General features: G+C 38.9%; 1 protein-coding gene across 6 annotated transcripts in view; it reads left to right on the top strand.

Annotated features, from left to right (window-relative positions):
• VCAN (versican) overlaps positions 1 to 26,696 on the top strand; it is a 114,642-nt gene that overhangs the window by 60,257 nt on the left and 27,689 nt on the right. For 4 of the 6 annotated variants that reach the window (XM_032625424.1, XM_032625422.1, XM_032625425.1 and 1 more), the window contains 3 exons: positions 10,820 to 16,048; positions 19,585 to 19,698; positions 21,947 to 22,060. In XM_032625424.1, the coding sequence (XP_032481315.1) occupies positions 10,820 to 16,048; positions 19,585 to 19,698; positions 21,947 to 22,060 (5,457 nt within the window). The remainder of the gene's footprint in view (positions 1 to 10,819; positions 16,049 to 19,584; positions 19,699 to 21,946; positions 22,061 to 26,696) is intronic. The other 2 variants (XM_032625426.1, XM_032625427.1) reach the window with 1 other exon arrangement.

The raw sequence follows: 26,696 nt of genomic DNA, 5'->3' as shown, positions 1-26,696 counted from the left end.
AGCCAAGGGGAGAGATGTGTGGTGAGAGGAGCAATAGGGATAAAAGAAATAGAAAAAGAAATGCTTTGTGAGGTTCCATTTTAATGAGTTAAAAGTGAACATTTTATTTTGAAAAAGGTATTACCTATTTTTGTCAGTTTACAAAATTTATAACATTGCACCTCAGTGAGGCCGGTTTGTCACGTACAAATGGAAAAGCTGGTGAATAAGTGGCTTTATTGATAGAAGGATTCCAAGAATGGGGCCCTGGTTGAGGGCGTGGGGATGTGTTTTAGTGAAGACTGTTGTATATTTTTTTTCATTTGTATGGAAGTATTTTGACTTTTTCTTTTTAATAACACAATTGAGGCAATAGAAAAGGTAGAATATTCTTTCAACCTAGGGCATCATGTGGGCAATTGAGAACCTATTTTATTGCATTAGAAAGTGTGCTCCTTAGAGGGATATGCCAGTGTTTAGACTTTGAGTATGGATCAGGAGGGAAACATTGATCTGTTGGCATGAAGGCTGTAATTATTCTTAAAAAGAGTGGTTTGATTTGGGGGAGGAAAATAAATTATGGTGAACCTTCTAAATACTTGCTAGAATTATTGTGATAATATATAAAGCATTTTTCCGTAAATAATTTGAAGTCTAAGTAGGAGATCTGAAACTGGAAAGAAAGGATCTGTGGAGTGAGAGGAAAAGTTTAACTGTATTTCAGCATCCGTGTCTATGAAAATTTGACGTATTGTGTCACAGTACTATACCCGGACTTGTTGCACCCAGTATATAATCAGCACACACTACCTTGACTGGCTTCTAGTGACTTTATCTTTTCATTTTAATACCACAGTATTCCTGGCGTCTCACAGGGTGAGTTAGTTTCTTTGGCCGTATGCTGCGCATAGTAGGTTTTGGTTTATCTAAGTTGAGAAAGGGAAAAGAAAATATACTAATGTATGCTTTTGTAGAGTACAATGGAATATACTAAAATTATCATTTTTTATTATGTTGTGATCTTATCTTGCTCTGCTCTGTAGGGGAACCATTTTACTCTCCGCAGATAAAACATTCTCTGCCCATCTCTTCACACTCACCTCCAGGAAATATTTTAAAGGCTTGTTGAAATAAAGTCATTCATTCAAGCTACTCTGTGGCTGGGGGAAAGAAAATAATGTCATCCATGGCTTAGTTGGGAAGGCAACTTGAAATAATTAGTAAGCAACAAGAGCATGCAATAAAGGCTAGTTGGTTGCTTTAATAGAAGGAAAAATAGAGGTAATATGAAGTACGTTAATATAAGCGGCACCTTTTAGCAGGCAAAGTCTCAGAACTGACCTCACAGGACACTCTGGGCATTTATCCCCTCCCTGAGCAGCCATCCATTTTACTCAGGAGGACCCAGAGTAGCACCAACCAGGCATCAGCTGGCTGACCAACAATGATGCCATTCTGTACAGGGGTTTGAGGAGCACCAAGAAATCTCCCAGGGCATAAATACTGCTCACACTGCTTCTCAACCTTGGCTCTATATCAGAATCACCAGGGAGCCTCCAGATAAAAATATCCACTACCCCATCCTCCAGCAGATAATTTGAATCTGAATTTCTAGTGATAAGGCTTAGGCCTTTGTACTTTTTTTTTTGTTTCTTTTCTTAAATTTGCTTTATTTAACTTTTTTAAATATTAGGTATCTGTATTGTTAAATTCATGTGATTTTGATGCCTAGAGAATGTTGAACTCTACTGGTAAAGTAAAGGATTTCGGACCTCAGACAGAGGCTGAAATATAGACGTTCCTGGGGAAGGGGCTGCTTTAAGCCTCTGAAGTTTACATTGTATTTTACCATTTTTAAGGAGGAAAAAAAATATGCTTAATTTAGTCTCCCCTGAGTGAAACTGTGGTCTTTGATCATGTTTTGGGAAGTGTAGCTTTTCTCACAAATGTTAGATGAACCTTGGCATCTGTAAGTAAGGAAGAAAGTAGAATTAACTATCATTGAAATATATGTTTTTTTAAGTCTCAGAATAATTGTAATTGAATCAAAAGTGATAGGGAAGAGTGGAGAATACATCTGGAATTACCCGGAACTGCATACCTCACTTTGCTGTACCCATATTACCTTCTCTCTATCAACACGGAAATTAAGGAAGGAAATAAATATGCTTATAGCTTAAGGACGCTTTTGGCTATACTGCCAAAGTGAATTTGTTCATTATATATTTACATTCGAGAAAAACAGTGTGATAAGCCTATACAGCTTCTAGATTTGGAAAGAAAAAGAATGATAAAAAGAATACTGAGACTGTGCCTGCATATTTACATTATCTGATTTTTATAACCATAAAAGTCTTTAGTATTTGAGTTATCTGTATGCTCTTTTAGTTGTATCTCAGAATGTGAGTTATTATTGCAGCCAAAAAACAACAATTTTTCAGTCCAAAAAAAAAAGGCAAGTCTTTCAAAGGAAGTATCAAAGTAGTAAATGTAAACTTTTCCATTCTTTTTTTATAATTAATTTATTTATTTTTGGCTGCGTTGGGTCTTCGTTGCTGCACACGGGCTTTCTCTAGTTGCGGCGAGCAGGGGCTACTCCTTCTTGTGGTGCACAGGCTTCTCATTGCAGAGCACGGGCTCTAGGCATGCAGGCTTCAGCAGTTGTGGCTCATGGGCTTCAGTAGTTGTGGTGTGCAGGCTTCAGTAGTTGTGACACGAGGGCTTCAGTAGTTGTGGCTCACGGGCTCTAGAGCGCAGGCTCAGTAGTTGTGGCGCACAGGCTTAGTTGCTCCACAGCATGTGGGATCTTCCCGGACCAGGGCTCGAACCTGTGTCCCCTGCATTGGCAGGTGGATTCTTAAGCACTGCACCACCAGGGAAGCCCCAACTTTTCCATTCTTGGTGATAAATAAATGTGTAGACATTCATCCAACTAAATTCCCCAAAGACAGGCTAAGTGGCTAGTGTAAGGAGAGCATTACATGTTAAAGGATCCCTTCACTTTAATTATGGAATATAGAAGTTAGTAAGGAAGGTGAAACAAGTATATAATAACAACTGAGAAGTTATAAATAAGAATAATATGACATAAGTCCTATGGCATACAAATTAAAAATACAGCCAATTTGGGCTGATGAGTTTTAGTGAAGAGATATCTAGGGGCTTCTGCTGGATCATTCATAAATGCAGGGATGAAGTTCAAAGGAGGGTTTATGAAGATTCCAAGTTGGGGGCAGGAGTCTTCTTGTTAAACAGAAGCGTGAGTTGGGAGTGAGGAGGATCTTGAAATGGGGGCATGGATTCTCTGCATCCAACTTAGAGATGCAGAGAATGAGAACAGAGAAAAAAGGCAGAGGATAAATGTGGGTACAGTGATGGAGCTGTTTGAACACTCTATTGAAGAGGTCAGGTGACAGAGATGACTTTTGAAGAAGGGGTGGTGTAATTAAAATAAAATGGTGTTTGGTAAGTTTAGTTTAGTAGCTATAATATGGGGGCTTAAAAGGAAGTATATATATATATATATATATGTATACACACACACACACATATATATGTATATATGTATGTACGTATGTATTTATGAGAGGCATTTGTTTTACTTTAGTCAAAGCTTTTTTGCTTAAATTTTAAATCCTTGATTTTGACCAAAGTACTTTTCTGGTGTTAGGATATCTGGTAATTATTTGTCTATTATCTATCTCTCTAGCATCTATTTATCTATGAAAAGCTTTGACAATCTTAGAGAACTAACATGAAAAAGATAAGAAAAGTACTGCGGTATGGTTGGTTTCTGTTTATTTGTTCTGCTTTTAAAGAAACACTTAGAAACCAAAATAACCTGGATTTTCTTTCATATAGCTCTTTATCTTATTGTTCAAAAATGCTTGAAGGGCCCAAAATTACTTGATTAAGCTCTCCAGGAAAACCCTTACTCTTTAAAAATTGGAAGTTAGGAAGTCCCTTGGGCCTCTTCTATAAGCAAGAAAAGCCCACACTCAGTGATAACTCCTTAAGCGCACTTAGACCAGATGACTGTATCTAAACACATTCTTTCCACTTGAAAGAACAGCATTATTAGAGGATTATCTGAATTTGGGAAAAGAGTTGATTCCCATTTATCATCCCCATATCATGTCTGCCTCAAAAGTGAGGCCATCAGAAACACTTATATTGTTTATTACCCTTTCTGGGTGTAAAATTCATGAATTGAAAAATATGGAGCTCCTCGCTCAGCAAGAGGGAGCTGTCAGTGTAAGATAGCATGCTTGGGTGGTGCACCAAATGAACCTCAGCTAGCAGAGCTAATAGGGAGATGCAGGTCACAGCATCCAATCTTTTTTTTTTTTTTTTTTTTTTTTCTGTACGCGGGCCTCTCACTGTTGCGGCCTCTCCCGTTGCGGAGCACAGGCTCCGGAGGCGCAGGCTCAGCGGCCATGGCTCACGGGCCCAGCCACTCTGCAGCATGTGGGATCTTCCCGTACCGGGCCACGAACCCATGTTCCCTGCATCGGCAGGCGGACTTTCAACCACTGCACCACCAGGGAAGCCTGACAGAATCCAATCTTGATCTCCCAGCCTCTAGCATAATCTCTCACTTCTGGAGGAATTGGGTATTAATATAAATATCACGTGATTTTTCAATTATTAATGTAATTAAGTACGCAAAAACAACTGACAAGATTTGGGGAGGATGTTTATATCTTGATCACTAATGTCAATTCTTTTTTCAACATCCTGAGTTGGCACCATTTTTAGTGCCTCAAATTTTGAAAATGATGGGGAATTTAGGATGTCTGAGACAATCTAGTTGAAATGCACATTAGGTGGTTTTCTTTGCTTTATAAGGTGCCAGTTAGCATTTTATTTTAATTAAGAACATATCAAAAGGTGAATGAAATTGAAGCATTTGCTTATGTCTGGTTATTAGATTCATAGGTATGTGTCAGAAAGCTTAAACATCTTAGAGAACTTCCAGTTTTCTCTATTTTAGTTCTATAAGTGTTTCTTAAATACTTCAGTATGGCTGTCTATTGTATTTTTTAAATAAAGAACCAAAATATTTTTTGACGCACATTAAGATGAAAACTATTTTAATAAAGAAATGTGATCCTAATATCTCTCTGCTGAGTAGATTTGTATATAATTACATTTAATTAAAAGCTCTTAAATTGTAAAATTCCCTATAGAGAACATGAACTTTAGCCAGCTGCCTCTGCATCTTAGCAACTATGTTTTGTGTCTGCTAACAGTAAGACTGGAAGACTTGTGCTATGTCTACAAAACTCTGCCATGAAGTACTTAAAAATACTTGGTGAATAATTTGAGGTCAGCTAGCAGTAAAGCTTTGTGTGAAATGCCATTTAAAAAAATCTATTAACCGTGGTACCAGTATATTCAAGTCAAGCTGTTAAAATACATTCATGTAAACATAGAAAAAATTATACATACACCTTGTGGAGTTTTGTGGTTTGACTCTTGCAATCCAAATAAAAGTCATATCACCCTTAGAATAAAATTCTAAAATAGAGCCATCTTTTTTAAGGACTTGTTCTTCTAAGAGCTGGGAATATTAATTACTCCCTGAGGTTGCACTGTTGGTACAAAGTAGAGCAGATCACAACTTTGTAATGAAATACCTGCTTTCACAATAGCACAGGTGTCCCCCTGCCACACCCTACAAAGAAACTTTTCTGGTTTGCAATAATTATAGCTCTTGCAACTCTCTAATAGCATGCGTGGTGGGTGATGGTGGTGACAGGAAAGGGGGATGAAGAAGTAATTTCAGAAACTAAATAAACAAATAGGAATATGGGTGAGATGTAGGTGGCAGTGGTAGGAAAGAATTCACCTATCTATACTAGGTAGGTTTAATGAAATTTAAAAAATATGGAAACAAACTAGCCACGCTGAGAATGAAATGTAGATTTATCTGTAGAGAATCTGTTGGCAGAAAAAATTATCTTCAAAGCCCCGGGCAATGAGTATTTTCGTCACCCTCAAACCAATACTAAGAAAACGGAAGAAACCATTTGGAACACAACTTATTTTAATAATAAATACTAGTAACTTAACTGTGAGAAGATTCCTTGGGAATCTTCCTTCAGAAAAAGGAAACTGATTCCAACTCACATTTCATATCTTCGTTTTATTTAAGAATTCTCATTTAGTGAAATATTTTTACAGTACATATCCAGTGAGCACTTTTAAAATCACTGTTTATTACGATGTGCTGATAGTTCTTTGGTCAGTGCCAGCTTCAAGGTACCATGAGAAGCATAAGATGAAACAGCTTAAAGTATTTCTGTGTTTTCTACCATTCTGAGGCAAGTCAGATCAGATGCTTGTAAGGCAAGTGGAAAAAGGAATCCTAACTTTAATTTAAATGATTGGTACATTCTCAATATGTACACTGAAAAAGTGTCCTTAAAAAAAAAAATAGGGAGAAAAGAGTTATAGTAAGGTCATTTCTCTAACCTATTGGCAAGAGTATTTGTTTCAGAGAGAAAAGAGAGAGTTTTAGAAGATACCCTTGGAGGTCTTAGGTCTCTGTAAAGTTGGTAAACGTGTCTGCCATATAGTCTCATAGATAATAGGTACTCAGTAAATTTTGTGCAATCAGTTGGTCCTGCGGAGATAACATGTTTGGGTGCCATGCGTGTTTGTGGTGGTACGTTTAATTTCGCATGCAAAAACCAGTATGATGCCGAGCTGTGTTGTGAAGTATGTGCAAAGACCACTCTCTGCTGTGTTTGTATGGCTGTGATTGAAATATTGTGATATTTATTTAGGTTATAAAATGTATTCCATCTAACATTTGAGTTTTTTGGTGAAATTTTCTAATACAATGGTCTAAAATACTAAGAAGTCCTCATAGATTTATGAGCAATAAGAAATGTCAGAGTTCCTTACCCAAGTGCAAAATGGACTAAAAGAATATTATCCTTTGTTCATTGAACTAAAACTAGAGAATATAAAGTGAATATCAGGGAAATTAATTAATTGAATTAAGTAGACAATAAGAGTTGATAGTCAATGAAATTACTATATAAATTGTTGATTTACAATGACTTCTTTGTTTTCTTTGCTAGAAAAACATTTTATTTTAAATTATTCATTCCTTTGTAAAACATGTAAGTGAGCATCAGGGTGTCAGTTCCTTTGACATGCTGACATTTGACACACTGACATGCCTCTGTGTCTTTTCTCTTTCTCCTTTATTCCACCCCACTTATTTTTAGAGCCACCAACATGATACTTAATGAAACCTCTATCTATAATTATGCACTAAGAAGATCGTGGGATATGTTTATATCATTTTTGTTTTCTAAAAAAGTAAGGAATTTATTTAGAAATCCATATAAATCTATAATAACATTGAGTATTTTTACCCTATTCCTAGCCTAGGAGTTTATAACTAAAGAATACCAAGCAGTTATTTCCTTATTAATCCTTGTGTTTGGCTGGAGAAGCTTGGCTGAATGGTTAGTTTAATCTCCACTATTTGTAAAAAGGTACAAAATGTGGTGGGGATTTTTTATATTTTTGACACAGACCCATGCTTCTTATTGAAATTCTTTCTGTATTTAAATATAAGATGCTGTGGGAATTTAGCAACTGTATGTGTGATAATTCTTTTTTTTTTTTTAAAATATTTATTTATTTATTTATTTTTGGCTGTGTTGGGTCTTCGTTTCTGTGCGAGGGCTTTCTCTAGTTGCGGCAAGCGGGGGCCACTCTTCATCGCGATGCGCGGGCCTCTCACTATCGCGGCCTCTCTTGTTGTGGAGCACAGGCTCCAGACGCGCAGGCTCAGTAGTTGTGGCTCATGGGCCCAGTTGCTCCGCGGCATGTGGGATCCTCCCAGACCAGGGCCCAAACCCGCGTCCCCTGCATCGGCAGGCAGACTCTCAACCACTGCGCCACCAGGGAAGCCCTGTGATAATTCTTAATAGTGAATTCTCATTTACACCTAGTGAAACCTAATGAAAAGGGTTGTATGTAAAACGACACTATAAGCAATTTAAGATAAGCGTATTTTTGAAGTTCCTGTTAAACGCTACAGAGTTGAACAGAATAGTATAACTGAGTGCGGCTTAATTCTACTATGTTCAAGTAGTATTAACAATGAGAGACTACTCAATTTGGTGATTAGATAAGACTCTCAATGTGATATTTCAAGAGATTCATTTGTACAGAAAGCATTTAAAGATGTATTCTCTCATATACCTGTATATGCATATGCGTAGGTAGTCTCTCACATTCTGTTTTCTTAGTGAAAGGTAGCCTTCAACACAAGCCATATTAAAAGGTGTTTATCATCTGAAGATGTTTTCTTTTAAAATATATACACCATGAGGCAATATAAGATTACAGTAACAACTTCAGTGCTCTAATATTAAATGAACTTACTCTTTTTGGGAAAAGAAAGGTAAGGCATTTAGCCATTTCCTTAAGTTTGGCAGTTAGGAGTAGTTGTTACATCTGTGGCAGAAATCATCTGTATTCATTTTATATTTTTATAATATACTGGAGTTATGTATTGACCTCATTTCTCTTTATGGTAGAAATATTTTTCATTCATTTGAATACCTATACTCCTTTGTTTACATAGTTGAAAGGCTGAATGTATGGGGTGGAGATATAAGGAATGATTTGTAGTGTGTGAAAGTTAAATAGGATGGATATATATATATATATATATATATTTAGGGAAGAGTATCCCACTCCAACACAAATAGTGTTTTTGGAGACAATACAGTGAAAATGGGATACAGAAAAAAAAAAAAGTTTTCTTTTTTGTTTTTATTAGAGTGAAAGGGATAAATGTAAATATGTATATTTTCCAGTTACATAAAAGTCTTGTGGTCTTTGGGGTTTTCTTTTAGCAAACCATGGTTAAAAAGAGAAGGAGCTCCGTAAAGTTTCTGTTTTTGTTTTTTTTTTTTTTTAGTTACCTTGTTTTTTGGCTGTGTTGCGTCTTCATTGCTGTGCGTGGGCTTTCTCTAGTTGTGGCGAGAGGGGGCTACTCTTCCTTGCGGTGCTCGGGCTTCTTATTGCAGTGGCTTCTCTTGTGGAGCATGGGTTCTAGGCAAGTGGGCTCAGTAGTTGTGGCACAGGGGCTCTAGATCTCAGGATCAGTAGCTGTGGTGCCCAGGCTTAGTTGCTCCGCAGCATGTGGGATCTTCCCGGACCAGGGATTGAACCTGTGTCCCCTGCATTGGCAGGCGGATTCTTAACCACTGCACCACCAGGGAAGCCCCATAAAGTTTTTATTGATAGTTCATATACTTCTTATATATTTATATTAACATAAAGAATATAAACAATATTGCTACCTTCTCAATAGAGTATTTTTCTTTTTTGACATCGGTAAATGCTAGATACTGATCCTTTCATGTGTAGAAGGGTGCGGCTTATTTATTTGTCTGCTCCCAGCCTTTGTTGTGGTGGCATGCCCCATCTTTCATTGTGGCATGTGGGCTCTAGTTTCCTGACCAGGGATGGAGCCCAGGCCCCTGCCTTGGGAGCACCATGTCTTGACTGCTGTCCCACCAGGGGCATCCCGGGAGCAGCTTCTTACAACAGGAGCCATCTCCCTACCGATGGGGGGCAGGGGTGACTCCGTCGTAATTATTCCCCCTCTAAGTTCTCAGGTTCAGCCTAAGTGTGTGTGGCATGGATCAGGGCTAGGCTGAAAGTTAACTCTGTGACAGTGTTCCTGGGGCCATCCCCCGTGCTTCTCTTTGTCTTCTTCCTGGGTTAGCACACCCACAGGTACCTTTTTGCACTGCCGTGACACTGAGACTAGGACAGCTGCAGTGACAGGACCCTCTCCTAGGATGACTGAATTCCTCCCTGATGAAAGTGAGGGTGCAGAATGACCTCCCTCCTGGCGTTTGGACAAGGAGCTTTGCTGGTGGATATCTGGAGACAGAAAAGGCAATTGGGCTTAGTGGTTGGTACCCTGTGGCAATCTACAATCTAGGAAACGTTCTGAGGATAAGTGTTATTTAAAGTATGCTAGTTCTAATGTTTAGCTGTGACTCCTGAACTTCCTTTGGAGAAAAGGTTAATAAAAAGAATGATAACTGACCGAATCCAGGTCACCTCTCATGAAGGATAAAGGTGTAAAGGTGTGGAGGGCTCTTCTTTCCTGGTGCTTTCAGTGAGCCATCCCTGCGTGGAGACCCCCCTCTCCCTCCAGGGCTTCCTGCCCTTGTGTATGGGATGTGCCTGCAGCCTATGCAGCTAAGTCTTGTCTCACTGTTGCACTGGGGTGGGGTTGTCATCACACTGTAAAAGGGCTATAAAGAAATCTCTCTTTTGCTTTTCTAAAAACAGTCTTCTCTAGGACAAATTATGACAAGAGGCCAGAAGGAATCGCTTCTCATTTCCTTATTGAATAGAGGGCGTCTAAGCATCCTCCTACATTAAGGACAGCAATCAGTTACTTTTTCTGTATGATCTGGTGAAGTGGTCTTAACTTTTAACTTTTTTTCAGGTCACACAAAGATGAATTCCTATAATTCATGATTACAATGTGTGTATGTGATTCCTTGTTCCATTTTAAGGACATTGCTGAGTTAAACATGTTGAAGAGTTTTCATAACCCGTTGCTACAATCTTAAATTAGATTTATTTTTCCCATTGCTAATATCAAACAGCAAATTCGAAGACTGAGAACCATGTATAAAAGGGTGATTGCTCTTAATGTGAAAAGATTTGAATCCTTCTTTTTGTGTGAGACTGTGATCAGCCAGCCTAGCTATCGATTTCTTCTGTCGTACACTGCCAAATCTTCTATTTAAGTATTGTGAAAACTCTTTGTTTTTTTCAGGTCGAATGAGTGATTTGAGGGTATTTGGTCATCCAATAGATTCAGAATCTAAAGAAGATGAGCCTTGTAGTGAAGAAACAGATCCAGAGCATGATCTAATTGCTGAAATTTTACCTGAGCTAATTGAAATTGATCTATACCACAGTGAAGAGAATGAAGGGGAAGACGAGGAGTGTGCCAATGCTACTGACGTCACGACCACCCCATCCGTGCAGTACATAAATGGAAAGCATCTAGTTACCACTGTGCCCAAGGACCCAGAAGCGGCAGAAGCTAGGCGTGGCCAGTTCGAAAGTGTTGCACCTTCTCAAAATTTTTCAGACAGCAGTGAAAGTGATAGTCATCAGTTTGTAATCACCAAAACTGGAATGCCTACTGCCATGCAACCTAATGAGTCTAAAGAAACAACTGAATCCCTTGAACTTACATGGAGACCTGAGATTTACCCTGAAACACCAGAGCATTTTTCAAGTGGTGAGCTTGATATTTTCCCCACAGCCCCAGGCCGTGAGGGAGAAGCCACAGAGGGGCCAGAATCAATCACAGAGAAAAGTCCCGACCTTGATAATCTGGTACATGAACGTACTGAATCGGTACCTCTGTTCCCTGAAGAGTCTTCAGGAGATGCTGCCGTTGACCAAGAATCTCAAAAAATGGTCTTTTCAAGGGCTACAGAAGGAACAATTGGTGAAGAGGCAGAAAAAAGTACTTCTACCACATATACTCCAAGTACAGTTGCAAGTTCTGTATCAGCGCATGTTTCAGAGGATGTATCATTTACCTTAACAGGGACTCCACGGCCTGATAAGCCGCTGTCCACAGTAGAAAGCTGGGTGGAAATAACCCCTAGACAAATTGTAGAGTTCTCAGGAAGTCCTTCAATTCCGATTTCAGAAGGCTCTGGGGAAGCAGAAGAAGATAAAATGTTTGCCATGGTAATTGATTTATCACAGAACAATACTACAGATTCTCTCGTTACTTTAGACACTAGCAAGATAATGATCACAGAGAGCCTTTTGGATGTTCCTGCAACCACCGTATATTCGGTTTCTGAACAGTCTTCTGCAGTAGTGCCTACCAAATCTGCAAGGGAGACAGACACTTCTGAGTGGGCTTTCAGTACATCTCTTGAGGGAAAGACAAGGAAAGACGAGGAGAAGGGAACTACAGGTACGGCTTCTACAGCTGAGGTACATGAGCCCACGCAGAGATCAGATCAATTAACTTTACCCTCTGAATTAGAAAACTCAAATGAAACTACATCTAGTGATTCAGTATCTGCTACCAGGAAGAGTTTTATGTCCTGGATGACACCCACACAGTCTGAAACGGAAACAGCAAATTCTACTCTTGTCTTTACAGAAACAAACGTTTTAGACCATCTGGGGGCCCAGACTGCTGAGCCCAGCCTTAGCAGTCAACCTGGGGTTCGGGAAGTGCTGCCCACCATCCCAGGTAGCCCCGTCTCTGTCTTTATGGAGCAGGGCTCTGGAGAAGCTGCTGCTGACCCAGAAACCACCACTGTTTCTTCATTTTCATTAAATTTAGAGCCTGAAATTCAAGCCAGAAAGGAAGCAGCTGGCACTTTGTCTCCACATGTGGAAATTGTATTCCCTTTTGAGCCAACTGGACTAGTTTTGAGTACTGTAATGGACAGAGAGGTTGCTGAAATTAAAAGCCAAACATCCAAGGAAAACATGATTTCAGAGATCTCAGGAGAGCCAACTCATGGGGCAGAAATAAAAGGCTTTTCTACAGATTTTCCTTTGGAGGAAGATTTCAGTGGTGACTTCAAAGAATACTCGACAGTATCTCATCCCATAACAAAAGAAGAAACGGTAATGACGGAAGGCTCTGGGGATGCAGCATTTAAGGATACCCAGATGTCACCATCTGTAATACCTACATCAGACCACAGTAATCACACAGCTGACTCAGAAGAGCCTAGTAGCACCTTGGTCAGCACTTCAGCCTTCCCTTGGGAAGAGTTCACAGCCTCAGCTGAGGGCTCAGGTGAGCAATTGGTCTCAGTAAGCAGCTCTGTTGACCAAGTGTTTCCCAGGGCTGTGGGAAAAGTCTCTGGGACAGATTCCCCATTTATTGACCAAAGATTGGGTGAAGAAGGTGATGTCAGTGAAACTGATAAAAGATCCACCATCTTGCCAACAGAAGAGGCTGAAAGTACTAAAGCTTCAAAGGAAGAGGAGGAAGTGAAGGTCAATGGGACAGTTTCAATGGACTTTGCTCCAACTATGGAGCCGGACAAATTATGGCCCAGGAAAGAAGTCAACCCTGTAAGGCAAGGAATTGAAAGTGAAATAGTGTCAGAGGAAAAGATTCAAGAACAAAAGTCTTCTGAACCCCCTCAAAGTTCTGTTGCACCAGAACAAACAACTTTCGATTCACAAACATTTCCTGAAACTGGACTCCGAACCACAGATTATTCTACACTAACAACAAAGAAAACTTACAGTAACAATAAGAAAATAGAGGGGGAAGGCATTTCCTCAGTTGACTTGTCTACTCCAAACCTAGATTCAGAGGGCTTAGAGTCGTATACTACTCTCCCTGAAGTTACTGAAAAATCCCATATTTTCTTAGCTACTGCCTCAGTGACTGAATCAGTACCAGCTGAAAGTGTAATTACAGGTTCAACAATCGAAGAGAAAGAAAGTATAAAACCCTTTCCCAAAGTTATGAGACCAATAATTGAAGAGTCAGATACGGATCTTTTATTCTCTGGGCTGGGATCAGGAGAAGAAGTTCTGCCTACTACAGTATCAGTGAATTTTACTGAAATAGAACGGGTCATTAGCACATTATATCCCCAGACTTCTCAAGTGCAAAGTTTAGAAACCAGCATCTTAAATGACACAACTGGAGACTATGAGGGAATGGGAAATGTGGCAAATGAAATCAGACCACTCATTTCCAAAATAGACAGCATGTTCGAAGCCAGTGAGACAGCATCCAGCACAACCTTACTAGAAATTTTAAGTGACACCACAACAGAAGGACCCTTCACAGCAACTCTCACTTTCTCTACAGACATGGAACATCCTCAAAATCAGACACACAGTTGGGCAGAAGAAATCCAGACTAGGAGACCACAGCCTACGACTGATCAAGTCTCTAATGAGAATACTTCAACAGCAGAAACTAAAGAAACAGCAACCTCTTCCACTGATTTTCTGGCTAGAACTTATGGTCCTGAAATGGCCAAAGGATTTGTTACATCAACACCAAAACCATCTGACTGGTTTGATGAACATTCTGGAGAAGGATCTGGGGAATTGGATGTGGTTGATTTAGTCCACACTTCTGGAACTACTCAGGCAACTAGGCAAGGCAGCACCACATTTGTTTCTGATAGATCCCTGGAAAAACATCCTGAGGTTCCAAGTGCTGAAGCTGTTACTGTTGATGGATTCCCAACAATTTCAATGGTGCTGCCTCTTCATTCAGAGCAGAATGAAAGCTCCCCTGGTCCAACTAGCACACTGTCAAGTACAATGTCATATGAAATGTCCACAGAAGGTGCTGCAGACAGTTTCCAAGACCATTTTGGGGGATTCGAGGATTCCACGTTAAAACCTGACAGAAGAAAAGCCACTGAAAATATTATTATAGATCTGGACAAAGAGGACAAGGATTTAATATTGACAATTACAGAGAGTACCATCCTTGAAATTCTACCTGAGCTGACATCAGATAAAAATACTATCATAGATATTGATCACACTAAACCTATATATGAAGACATCCTCGGAATGCAAACGGACTTAGATGCAGAGGTACCCTCAGGGCCACCTGGCAGTAATGAAGACAGCACTCAAGTTCTAGAGAAGTCTGAGGCAGCTGTTAACCTCTCTTCAACCGAGGAAAACTTTGAGGCCTCTGGTGATACTCTTCTGGCTAATTACACTCAGGCAACACATAACGAATCAATGCCTCTTGAAAACAGAAGTCAGTTAGATCACATGGGCTTTATCTTCACACCTGGGATACCCATCCCTAGCCCAGAAACAGAATTAGATGTTTTGCTTCCCACAGCAACATCCCTGCCCATTCCTAGTAAGTCTGCCACAGTTAATCCAGAGATTGAAGAACCAAAAATTGAAGCAAAAACCCTGGATGACATCTTTGAATCAAGCACTTTGTCTGACGGTCAAGCTATTGCGGACCAAAGTGAAATAATATCAACATTGAGTCATTTGGAAAGGACACAGAATGAGGATGAAGAAAAGAAACATGTGGGTCCCTCTCTTCAACCAGAATTCTCTTCCGGGGCTGAGGAGGCACTGATAGATCCTACCCGCTACGTAAGTATTGGTACTGCCTACCTTACGGCTCAGAGTTTAACAGAGGCACCTGATGTGATGGAAGGATCCAATCCCCCAGCATCCACGGATACATCAGCAGTTTTAGCTGTTGCAAAGCTGTTCTCTCGGACACCATCATCTCCTCCACTCAGTGTCCACTTGGGCAGAGGAGCCTCTAAGCACGCAGAGGACCCCCAGCCAAGAGCTCTGCCAAGTACAGACGCCAGCACATCCCCAGTACCCCCAGGAAAACTTGCAAATATTGAAGTGACTTTCAAACCCTCAAGTGAAGAGGACTTTCACATAACTGAGCCTCCATCCATATCTCCTGACACAGAGCCTTCAGAAGATGAAAGTAAACCTAAATTATTAGAACAAATGGAGGCTTCTGCCACAGAATTCATTGCTCAAGAAGAAACTAAGATTTCCCAAGACTCGCAAAACAAAACCAGTGTTCAACTTTCTGGAGACACAGTCAAGGTATTTCCTAGTATTGAAACACCTGAGGCTGGGACTGTTGTCACAGCTGCAAGTGAAATTGTGTTAGAAGGTGCTACACTGTGGCCACATTCTACTTCTGCTTCTGTGATTTATGGGGTCGAGGCAGGTGTGGTGCCTCAGGCCAGCCCACAGACTTCTGAGAGGCCCACCATCCCTTCTCCTCTGGAAATAAACCCTGAAACACAAGCAGCTTTGATCAGAGGGGAGGATTCCACAGTAGCAGCACCAGAACAGCAAGTATCGGCGAGGATTCTTGATTCTAATAATCAGGCGACACTAAGCACCGCAGAGTTAAATACTGAGCTTGCAACACCATCATTTTCCCTTCTGGAAACTTCTAATGAAACCAGTTTCCTGATTGGCATTAATGAAGAGTCAGTGGAAGGCACAGCAATCTATTTACCAGGTAAGGGCACAACACTGATAAATCTGTTTCCAAGGTTGGAAACAGTCCCTTGGTCCTAACAGAGATGTGTATATAATTTTTGTTGTGATGTTAAAATCAGTGAAGGTTTTTGTATTGTTCATGTAACAGCAGGACAGGCCATAGTATTGATTCCATAATGAGATGCAAAGAAAGTAAGTATAGACTATTTGGGGGCTTTAAAGATATGCTTTGTATTTTTCTGGGTGTAAGAAACAACGTACAATTGCAACATGGAAAAATTGAAATTGTTAATGGTATGAAAATTCAGTTTGGTTTTGCCCACAACTAAAGTATTGCTTTGTCTTGTATCCCGTAGTTATACATCTTAGTTTTAAAAACAGGAAAAGCATCTTATTTTTTAAAAATCTCTCATGAATGGGTGCAATTATGGCAATATCAAAATCTGTCAGGTCTTTAAAAATGAGACTAGTAAATAACTTTAATAAACACTTCACATAGTTCATGCAATATTGGTTATCAGTTCATACTTTTGTGTAATTCCCGTGCTCCAGATTATCTACATAATGCTTCTAACACAGTGCCTAGCCATAGGGAGTATTCATCCAGTATATATTCAAGCTCTGCCTGTTGAGAGAAGATTTCTGTTTTTTTTTTACTGAATGGACAGGAAGCACAAATTTGATGCTGGTTCATATAGACTATATCATTTAAGCTTCACAAAAAGGCTACAATGCACACATTATTATCCCCATTTAAAAGGGTAGGACGTGGAGGTTCAGAGAAGTTCTGTAATTTGCCCGGGGTTGTAGCCACACACATCATGGCAAAAGCGGGATTTGAACCCAAATCAGCCCCACTCCAAAGTAGGTGGTTTTTTCTACTGGTCTTTGGTGGTATAAAAATGAATAATTGATATTTAATGATATGTAAGTCAGAAATCTTGGCATGTTTACTGTGTAGAATTTATTTTCCTTTTAATCTAGCTTGATAACGTTGAAAAGTTCACTTTAATGGTGTTTTCCAAGAACAATGGAAATAACAATGTCAGTGGAATCCACAAGTAGCTATCACCACCTAGTTGCTACCTAGAAAAAAAAAAATTAGTACTTCTAGGACTGTGTTGGTTGAAAATATGATTTTTTTTTTTTGCGGTACGTGGGCCTCTCACTGTTGTGGCGTCTCCCGTTGCGGAGCACAGGCTCCGGACGCGCAGGCTCAGCGGCCATGGCTCACAGGCCCAGCCGCTCCATGGCATGTGGGATCCTCCCGGACCGGGGCACGAACCCGCGTCCCCTGCATCGGCAGGCGGACTCTCAACCACTGCGCCACCAGGGAAGCCCAAAAAATATGATATTTTGATATCATATTTATATGATATCAAATATATGAAAATATTTTAATGAATATGTTTTACAGCATGGCTGTACTTAGAATTATTCTTCTGATCGTTTCAAACTTATCTTTTGTGCTACTAATGCTTCAATTTGTTGTGCTTCAGATAGAGTGAAATAGTCATAAAGTGTAACTTTCATAAATGACTTGAAGTATTTCGTGAATAAAATTGATCAAAGGTGGCTGATGGATCTTTTTGTTGTCACTCTTTATTGAATCTGTAAATTATAACCTAGCAATCTGGCCAATATTTATTCTTTTGTACTTCAGTTGAAATATACTTCAGGTTAGATAAAATATGATATAGAAATCACTGGTAATAACTATATATAGAGAGAGAGTTAGATTTGACAAATGAATGAGAAATGTTTACCAGTTATCCAGTCCACAATGTTTACCTAGAATCAGAGCTTGCGTCTTCATTGCAAAACACACTGTCACTTTAGGCTAATTCAGTAAACAGTAGCTCCTGTTGGATTGCCTGGTCTATCTGTTGCAGTTTCAGCTTTCAGAGATGACTACAGAGTGTTTAGGGGAGAATAAAATGCACAAAAACAAAACTATTCTAATCTCAACTACTTTAACTTCACAGCCCCCTTCCTTGTCAAGTCCTTGTCCCATACTCTCGCATGGTATCTCGTGTCTGTGGTGGGAATAATGCTGTACTTCACATCTGTGTGGCACGTAGCACTTTACCAAGCCCTTTCACTTAAATGTCATTTGGATTTTGCACTAAGAGCAGCATGTAGATATGCTGTTGACCATAGCCTTGTCATCTAGGCAGTGTGCTTTCAAAAGCAGAAGGCTAAAATGGCTAGGGCGATTTTAAATATCTTTAGAACTATAGGAGAGTCTTAGCAAAATTCGGGTCGCTTTTGAAGAAATAGTTGCAACCATCTGAGTTAACCTAATTATCATGTTGAGCCCACACATTCGAATGTGTATCTATCAAGTCTTTCTAGTAGTCCAGAATTTTCTTAACACTCAGAAAGTGTGAGTTTGACTTTCCTGGGTGGGAAAGGCTCAGTTATCTTCTATAGCAGTACCTGTTTATCCAAATATTCATGTTTCATAAGTAGACATCTTTTCTTCGTGTACATTATTTCAGACTTTCAGGACTTCAATTTTTGACAATATGGTTTTTATTCCATATATGACCTATTTATTTCAATTCTTTTGTAAAACATTTAACTCTCATTTGGATTCTTAAACATCTGAAACAAGCAATTATGGAAAAGTATTCAAATAATATATATAAGCTATTAATGTAAATAAAGTTATCCATGCAATATTACAGAATAATATATATATTACACAATAACATATGTAATAATATATATTACATAATAATAATAATATATTACAGAATAATATATAGTGTAAAAGTACTTGCATTTAGAAAATACGTATTAAACTGTTTTCACCTCATAAATTTGTACCTCTGGCCTTTATATTGATCCGCTAGGAGTGTCAATTTTGTGTTTTAATAAGAAAATTGTAATAAAAATTTGGGGTTTCATTTAAGGTGAGGTTTTTGTATTTGGGTTTGTTTTTATACAGTAGAGTTTAATCCATGTGTTGCTTTTCTTCAAGTATAGTTTAAAGGAGTACATTTGGAACGTGTTTTTGGAAAAAGCATATTAATGTAGCAGAAGAGACTTCAGTGCACACTTTCGAAGAAAAAGTTTCTGAGCATTAAGTGGTAAAAGGCAATAATAATTCAAATGATGGTAACAAGCCAATGCTAAAAAGAATGCATGTTCTGTGTATCCAGCCATTTCACATGAACTAACCTCGTTTAAAAGAATACATTTTCCATTCACTGTGCACATACGTGTAATCATTTTGACTAAAATCAATTGCCATTATCATGCCAACTAAATCTGCAGTAGAATGTATTAGTTGCCAGATACCATACAAAATATTGTTTAAAATAATGATGGTTGAATCCCAGAAATGAATAGATGCAATTTGTAATAATTAGTTACAATGCCAAGAAACACTCCAGAGAGAAAAGTTAATGTTAATTTTTAATGTGTAGCATCTCTAAATTGCTATGGTAAAGCTTATGTTATGGTAGCAAGAAGTGGCATTTTATGCTAAAATATGTTGAAACTTAGAGATGAGCCTAATTGCTTTTCTTTCTTTCCTGAACATGGTAGGACCTGATCGTTGCAAAACGAACCCGTGCCTTAATGGGGGCACCTGTTATCCTACTGAAACTTCCTATGTGTGCACCTGTGTGCCAGGATACAGTGGAGACCAGTGTGAACTTGGTAAGATGTTCTCGCGTGAAAGACTGTAGTGCTTTTCCAGAAGATGTACTGGGGGAGAATTTATATTGCTTGAATCAATCAGAGGATTTCGGAGAAACCTACGTGTAGATGAATTACATGTTAAGTGAGATTAAAATCTTAAAGTTAAGTAGGGTGTGGGAAAGAGGGATAGATATTTACTGAATTTTGTTGATATACCCAAGACTCAGTGAAGCTTACTGGGGTCAGCTGTGTCTTTGTGTGTTTTTTACACATAGACTTTACAAATGTAAAGTTGTGTTAAGTATTGACAAATATGTTGATCTGTCCCCACATCTGTGTATCAATAAATTATCAATTTAAATACAAATTTTGTAAGAAAGCTCTATTTAAAAAATAGGGAGTTTTTCTGTTTTGAGATAACTTGTGTCTCATGTGGAACAGGAAAGCTCCTTCTCTGGCTGTCCCCAGAGACCAGCCTCACCCACCTCTCCCTCAAGACCTTGTGACATTGTTGTCTTCCTCCTCTCTTTTGGGTTCCAAAGAATATCACTGTCCCTTTACTGTATCAGCTTCTTTTACTCCCATTCTTATTTAGGTTTCCTTCTCCTTAAAAATTTTTTTTAAAAAGGACCCCAGTTTTGATTTGGCTGAATATAGATGTTGACTCTAGAAAAGAAATGATGGGATCTACTGACTAGGTACTCCTTCTGGCAGCACCATAATGGTTTACTCATAATGATCAAATAAGGAAGGCCCATGGATTACACTTTAGATTACACAGCAGTATTGAGATAAAACCCCCAGCATTCATGTTAAAAGAATACTTATCTTTAAAAAAAAAAAAAGTCAACAGAGCTAGTAAGCTCAATTTGTGTACTAATCAGTGAGGATATAGAGAGATCGCAATAGATAACATTTAAGAAGTAATTATATTTTAAATATCAAATTTACATATATATGTATAAAAACATTTCTGTTGCCCCCATTCTTTTTCACATTACAATCAGTTAAAAATAATTTAATGAGTTATTATATGTGAAGCTGTTAGATCAGTGCTGGCACTTAGTGAACACTATAAAAGTATTTGCCATCATTATTATATAATATTTTTCCTAAGGCCATTTCTTTAGGGAAGAATACAGTATATACCTCTTAGAAATTTAATTTACTTTGTATATTCATTTTTAATACAAAGATTAATTAAATTTTTAGTGGAATTACAAAATGCTATGGAATAAAGGCATTCATTTCATCACAAGAGATCATAGAGGTCTATGTTAGAAAGGTTGCATTTGATACAGATTGAAGTTGGGGAAGATTTTGATAAGTGGGAGAGGGGGACTCAACACAGCAAACAAAAGCACAGAGACCACAAACTGCAGAATGCATCCTAGGGGCTACGAGTATTCAGGATGCCTACTTAGGGGTTTGTGAGAGAGAAACATTGGGAAAGAGTATTGGAAAGCAGGTTGGATCTAGATAGGTCTAGGAAGGTCCTGGATCCAATGTACTGAAGAGGTTTACTTCATACTCTAGTCAAGTGATTCTGAGACTTTAGCATGCATGAGAATCCCTTGTAGGGCTTGGTAAACTACAGTGTGTTGTTCCCATCCTCCACAGTATCAGATTCAGTAGGTCTGGGGTGGGCCTGGGAACATGCATTTCTAATCTCAGGTGATGCTGATACTGCTGGTCCAGGGGCCACACTTTGAGGACCACTGCCCTGGATAATTGGGGCCCTTGGAATGTTCAGAAGCCAATGAGTAAAATTATCTTGATTGTGTCTAAAGAAGATGACAAGCAGCAGAGTGAAGGATATATTGGAGAGGGAAGAGCCCAGAGGCTATGCTCAGTTAAGCATTTTCAGTGTTCCACATGTGAGGTTATCAGAGTGTGAGCTGGGATAGGGAGTGGGAAGGCTAGGGGGATTCTTTATTGGTTTTAGGACTCCTGTGACTCATCTAAAAGCAATGGAGATAATGACCCTACTCTGAATATATTTGAAATTTTCTTCGGGTTGCCAGATTTAGCAAATAAAAATATTAGAAGATCAGTTAAATTTGAATTTTGGATAAAAAAAGATTTTTTTTTTTTAGTATAAGTATGCCCTAAATAAAGCATGTGACATACTAAAGTTTCTCCTTTTTTTAATCAGAAATTAAAATTTAACTGGCTATCCTGTATTTCACCTGGCAATCTTATACTAAATAAGATCCTTTGACCTGTTTTGAAAGTACTTTTGTGGCCTTTTACGATTTTGTTTCAGATTTTGATGAATGTCACTCTAATCCTTGTCGCAATGGAGCCACGTGTGTCGATGGGTTTAATACCTTCAGGTGTCTCTGCCTTCCAAGCTACGTTGGTGCACTTTGCGAGCAAGGTAAGAGCTCTTGCAACATTTGTATGATGAACAGGTTGATACTTCAACTGTTAATCCTAGACAGCCCTTTTTTTTTTTTTTGAGCAATTTTGGCCATGTTGCAAATTCTTTTTTGCAGAGGAAATTCATAGGTTGCCTAAATACATTAGGTTTCCTGATGTGTTCGTAGCTCACAACATCTGAACAACAGTGTTGATTTGATCACTGTTGCTTTACTGATAGAATGGAATTGCAGACAGGCACACTGAGCTGAATTTAAGGACATCTGTCCACCTAAAGGAATGTTGTTGTATGTATTCCTCCTGGGGACAAATTAGGCATTGATTTTAATCCATGTATGTGGCTTGTACCAAGGAGTATTGAATTCAATGTTAGTTGCCTTTATTTTCTCCCCCTAAGCACGTGAGACTCAATGGGCTTATTGTTCATAGTCAATCATCTCTGGAGAATGAGTTAATACAGTTGTGTGAATACGTTCGTCTTGGCTTGGCAAATAATACAGAAAAGATATTGTGAACCAGGTTTCTTTCCTACTGAAGAAACATCTACTTTTTCTGAATGAAAGAAAGGCTTAAATTCATGATGGCTTGAATCGTGTGATCCCTGTAGTTTGCATTTCATGGCCAACATGAGATGTATTTTGGGTGGTTTTTTTTTTTTTTTTTTTCGGTACACGGGCCTCTCACTGCTGCGGCCTCTCCCGTTGCGGAGCACAGGCTCCGGATGCGCAGGCTCAGCGGCCATGGCTCACGGGCCCAGCCGCTCCGCGGCATGTGGGATCTTCCCGGACCGGCGCACGAACCCGTGTCCCCTGCCTCGGCAGGCGGACTCTCAACCACTGCGCCACCAGGGAAGCCCTTGGGTGGTTAATGGTAACATTTCTGAGCCCGTCAATCAGAAACAAATTGCACACTCAGTTTTGGACCATCGATTTCCTCTACTTAAAGTCATATGGTGGTTTGGCTTTGACAAAAGTACTTAATGCCAAACTTCCATTCCACCAGACAAAACGAAATTGAGTGTCTAATAACTCAGGCACATTGGGTCTGGCCTCACATTCAGCTTTGCAGCATTAATCTGGATGGCACCACAATTAAAGCAAAAGTAAATGGAGCATGCATTGAATTGCCAGTGGAAGGGGATGGGTGATGCTTGGGTTTTTTAGGGTTGTCTTTTTTTCTTTTTCTTTATTGCATAGGATGGGTCTGTTTCAGAATTTTAAAAGGTAAATATGATAATTGACCAGACAAGATCCTCTTCTTTAAGAAAAACAGTAAGAAAGATGCTATTTGTTGAAGAAAACAAAAGGGTGAGATACTTGAGACATTCATATATCTTATTGATAAAAACGATTCTGGCTTTGCTTAGTTCCAAGTATAAGGAGTGATTCAAAAAATCATTTGTTCAACAAGTGTTTATTGAGAACCTACTGTCTGCCAGGCACTGTTCTGGGCACTGGCGATAGAGCTCTGAATAAAACAATGTCTCTGATCTTCCTAACCCAGCATAATTCTTGGCAGGGAATAAAAAGAGATAGTATTTGTTGAATACTTTATAATTTACCATATGCCTCCAGGGTACACCATTTCCTTTGGTTACTAGCAGTATTTCTGTGGGTTAAGTGGGCCAGAAATTGAGGCTCAGGAAGGAAAAGAGATGTGTTCAAAGTCACACAGCTAGTAAATTAGACAGTGGGCAAAATGAACCTAAGTAGCCTTGGAAAGTCCAGTTTTTTCTCAGTATCTTCACTCTTCTAAAGTAACTTTTACATATAAGCCTTTCATTTATATGTGAATCTGATAGACTCAGCAGCAACATCCTTGGAAGGGAGTTTGGGACCAATTACCTTTTTCTTCTCTTTAAAAGAATATTAAAGAGGAAAATTTTAATTTTTTTTCCATTTCTGGTACCACCTAACTGTCAGGTATATTCTATTTTATCTTAAAGCAAGTTTAACTTTCATCCACATTATTTGCTGAGAAACAGCTATCCCAGTCTGTTTACCAGATGCAGCTGTGCTCCTGTGATTTATTGCCAGGACACTGATTTTTTTTTCCTCTTTCCAGGTTGCCTAAGAACAAATGTTTTCTTCATTAACAGCAGTATTGTTGTCTAAACAGTTTTCTATCCAAATTTCGGTGATGACTGTGTTGTTTCTTCAGCTGACCTATTCTGTTCTCTGCTTTAGAAACTTCACAACTCCCAATAACTCTGAAATAGGGGACACATTTGGTGGAATGATAACAGATCTTAAAATCTAGAAGAAGGTCTTAGAACATTGGAGAGACAGTTCTGTACAGTTTGCCCCCAAAGTCAAGATACAGCTTGCCAGCCAGAAGTGCTGAAGTGTCGACAGTTTCTTAAGGCTTGAGGGGTACATGTCAGAAGTGTTGAAAACATTACCTATATAGCATAAAGAGAATAGATTTTTAGTGAGATTGTTTAAGAGTGACAGTTTCAGCTTCTGTGGTCATGAACAACTGCTGTCGTACCCTTCCCCACCTCCCCCGAAACACACAGGCAAAACTAAATCTGGGACTTTGTAATGTAACCTATGCACTATGGGAGTTTTAAAGTATAAGAAATATTTCCCAGTGTAGGATAACACTTAAGAAAACATCAGTCCAAAAGAGTTGCCTTTTAATAGATGATATGTATGTCACATTATTTTTAGGTAAGTTGGAAAAAACAGACTGCTTCTGAAATTCTCCTTTCAGAATAGCCTCCTAGAAGATGCTACTTGATACATAATCCTTAATTACATATGTGATGAATTCATGAATAGTAAAAATTAGGTGAATCAGTGTGGATATTTGGCTTTTTTAAAAAATAAAAACTCATCTGTTGTGTGATTTGCACATTATTTACAATCATTGGGAAGTTATGAGAGTACAGATAAATAATCTGTCCCTATTTGGTTTTAGCAGAACCACTGCCTCTATGTTTTGGACCCATGTCCTGATAGGAATATACACACCTGCTAATTGAGGAAGGCATTATAACAATGTCGTTGTCATGCATCTAAACTTTAGGTTCCTTTGGTGTTTTGTGTATAAGAGGAAAAATACTTAATCTATCTCAGTGATAAAAGACAAAGAAAGAAAACCAGACTAAAACCATTGGGTTAATAGAGGATAAGAGTGTATATAATAATTTTTTTCTGATATATTATTCAGTAAGTTACGGCTCCTCTAGAATCTTAAACTGCGTGACTTCAAACAAATGATCATTTCCAAGGTTAAGGGAAGCTATGCTATTACAATATCATGTCATTGACTTTGTCAGTAAGGGTAGTCTAAAAAATTTTCCAACTCTCCTCCTCTATAAACTAACCCCTTCATATGTGAAGATCTGTTTCCTCCCCACCCTTCCCACCTCACTTCTGAAAGCTTCCATGGGACCTCCCCGTCCCCCCCCCCAAAAAAAAATCACTACATCCAAGTAGCCAAAATAGGCTTCACTCTTGTGTGCCAAGTGCTACTGTGATACCAAACCACCTAACTGTGTCTTGTGTCCTTTCCTGTGAAATTTGGTGGTGTCCAAACAACGCTGTAATATAACTCAAAACTTCCGGTGCACATTGTTTAAATCAATTAGTCAGCTGGCTCTAACTAAGCAACAGGCCTGATAGACTAAACTGAAATAAAGACTGCTCTCAGAGATAAGCTGCATCTGTTGTATGATTATGGTCTAAATCACTGAAGCCAGGAAAAAATTAACTCTCTCACCATGCAAGCTTTCCCAGAATTACAGGACGAGGAGGAAATGCAGTGAGAATCAGGAGACAATCTGACTTTCAACTTGACCACCAAGTCAGACATATAAAACGAGCATTCATTTCATCTAGTAGAGTTTTATCTTCATCAATCAGTAAAATTAGGGGAGGGGAGGATGATCATGAGATAACCTGGAGTTTTCACAGTGTCTCCAATTTCATAAACTTCGCAGTTTTGTTAGTTTTTACGCGTAACTAGTTCAGTATCTTTGTGAGATGTTTCGCAAAAGTTAAAATTATTTCTATTGATTACTAACGTACAGTTTAATCTCACCTGTGAGTGGGCAAGTCCAAGGGAAGTTTGCCAGTGAGAATGCAGTTCTAGGGACTTCCCTGGCGGTCCAGTGGTTAAGACTCCGTGCTTCCACTGCCAGGGGCACGGGTTTTATCCCTGGTCAGGGAACTAAGATCCTGCATGCCCTGTGGCACGGCAAAAAAAAAAAAAAAAAAAAAAAATGCAGTTTTATCAGCAAGACAGCTTTCCTATGAAATACTTAAAAACTGGCAACCTAGAAATTATAGCTGAAGCTTACTGCCAGTGCAAAATTTAGACATATTTGAAAAGTGTTTTCATCTCACCAGGATACTGGTTACAGTGTGCTTGTTGCAAAAGAGAAAAATATATATTTATATACACATACACATATGCATATGTGTATATGGTGTGATGGAATGAGGGGTACTAAATTAAAGTCATTATTGATAAACTTCAAATCCCGATGCTTTTGCACTGGGAGTTACCTATATTCCCTCTCATTTGGGGAAAAAGGCTCACAGTCCTTAGCTATATCCCAGAAGCTGCCGACTGATGAATAATTTTTTTCTTCTCTTAGTAAATCTTACAAGAGCCTGTGGCCATCT

Source organism: Phocoena sinus, chromosome 3, assembly GCF_008692025.1.
Source record: "Phocoena sinus isolate mPhoSin1 chromosome 3, mPhoSin1.pri, whole genome shotgun sequence".
Taxonomy (NCBI): domain Eukaryota; kingdom Metazoa; phylum Chordata; class Mammalia; order Artiodactyla; family Phocoenidae; genus Phocoena; species Phocoena sinus.
The sequence above is the reverse complement of the archived record's forward strand: the minus strand, read 5'-3'. Positions and strand labels throughout refer to the sequence as shown.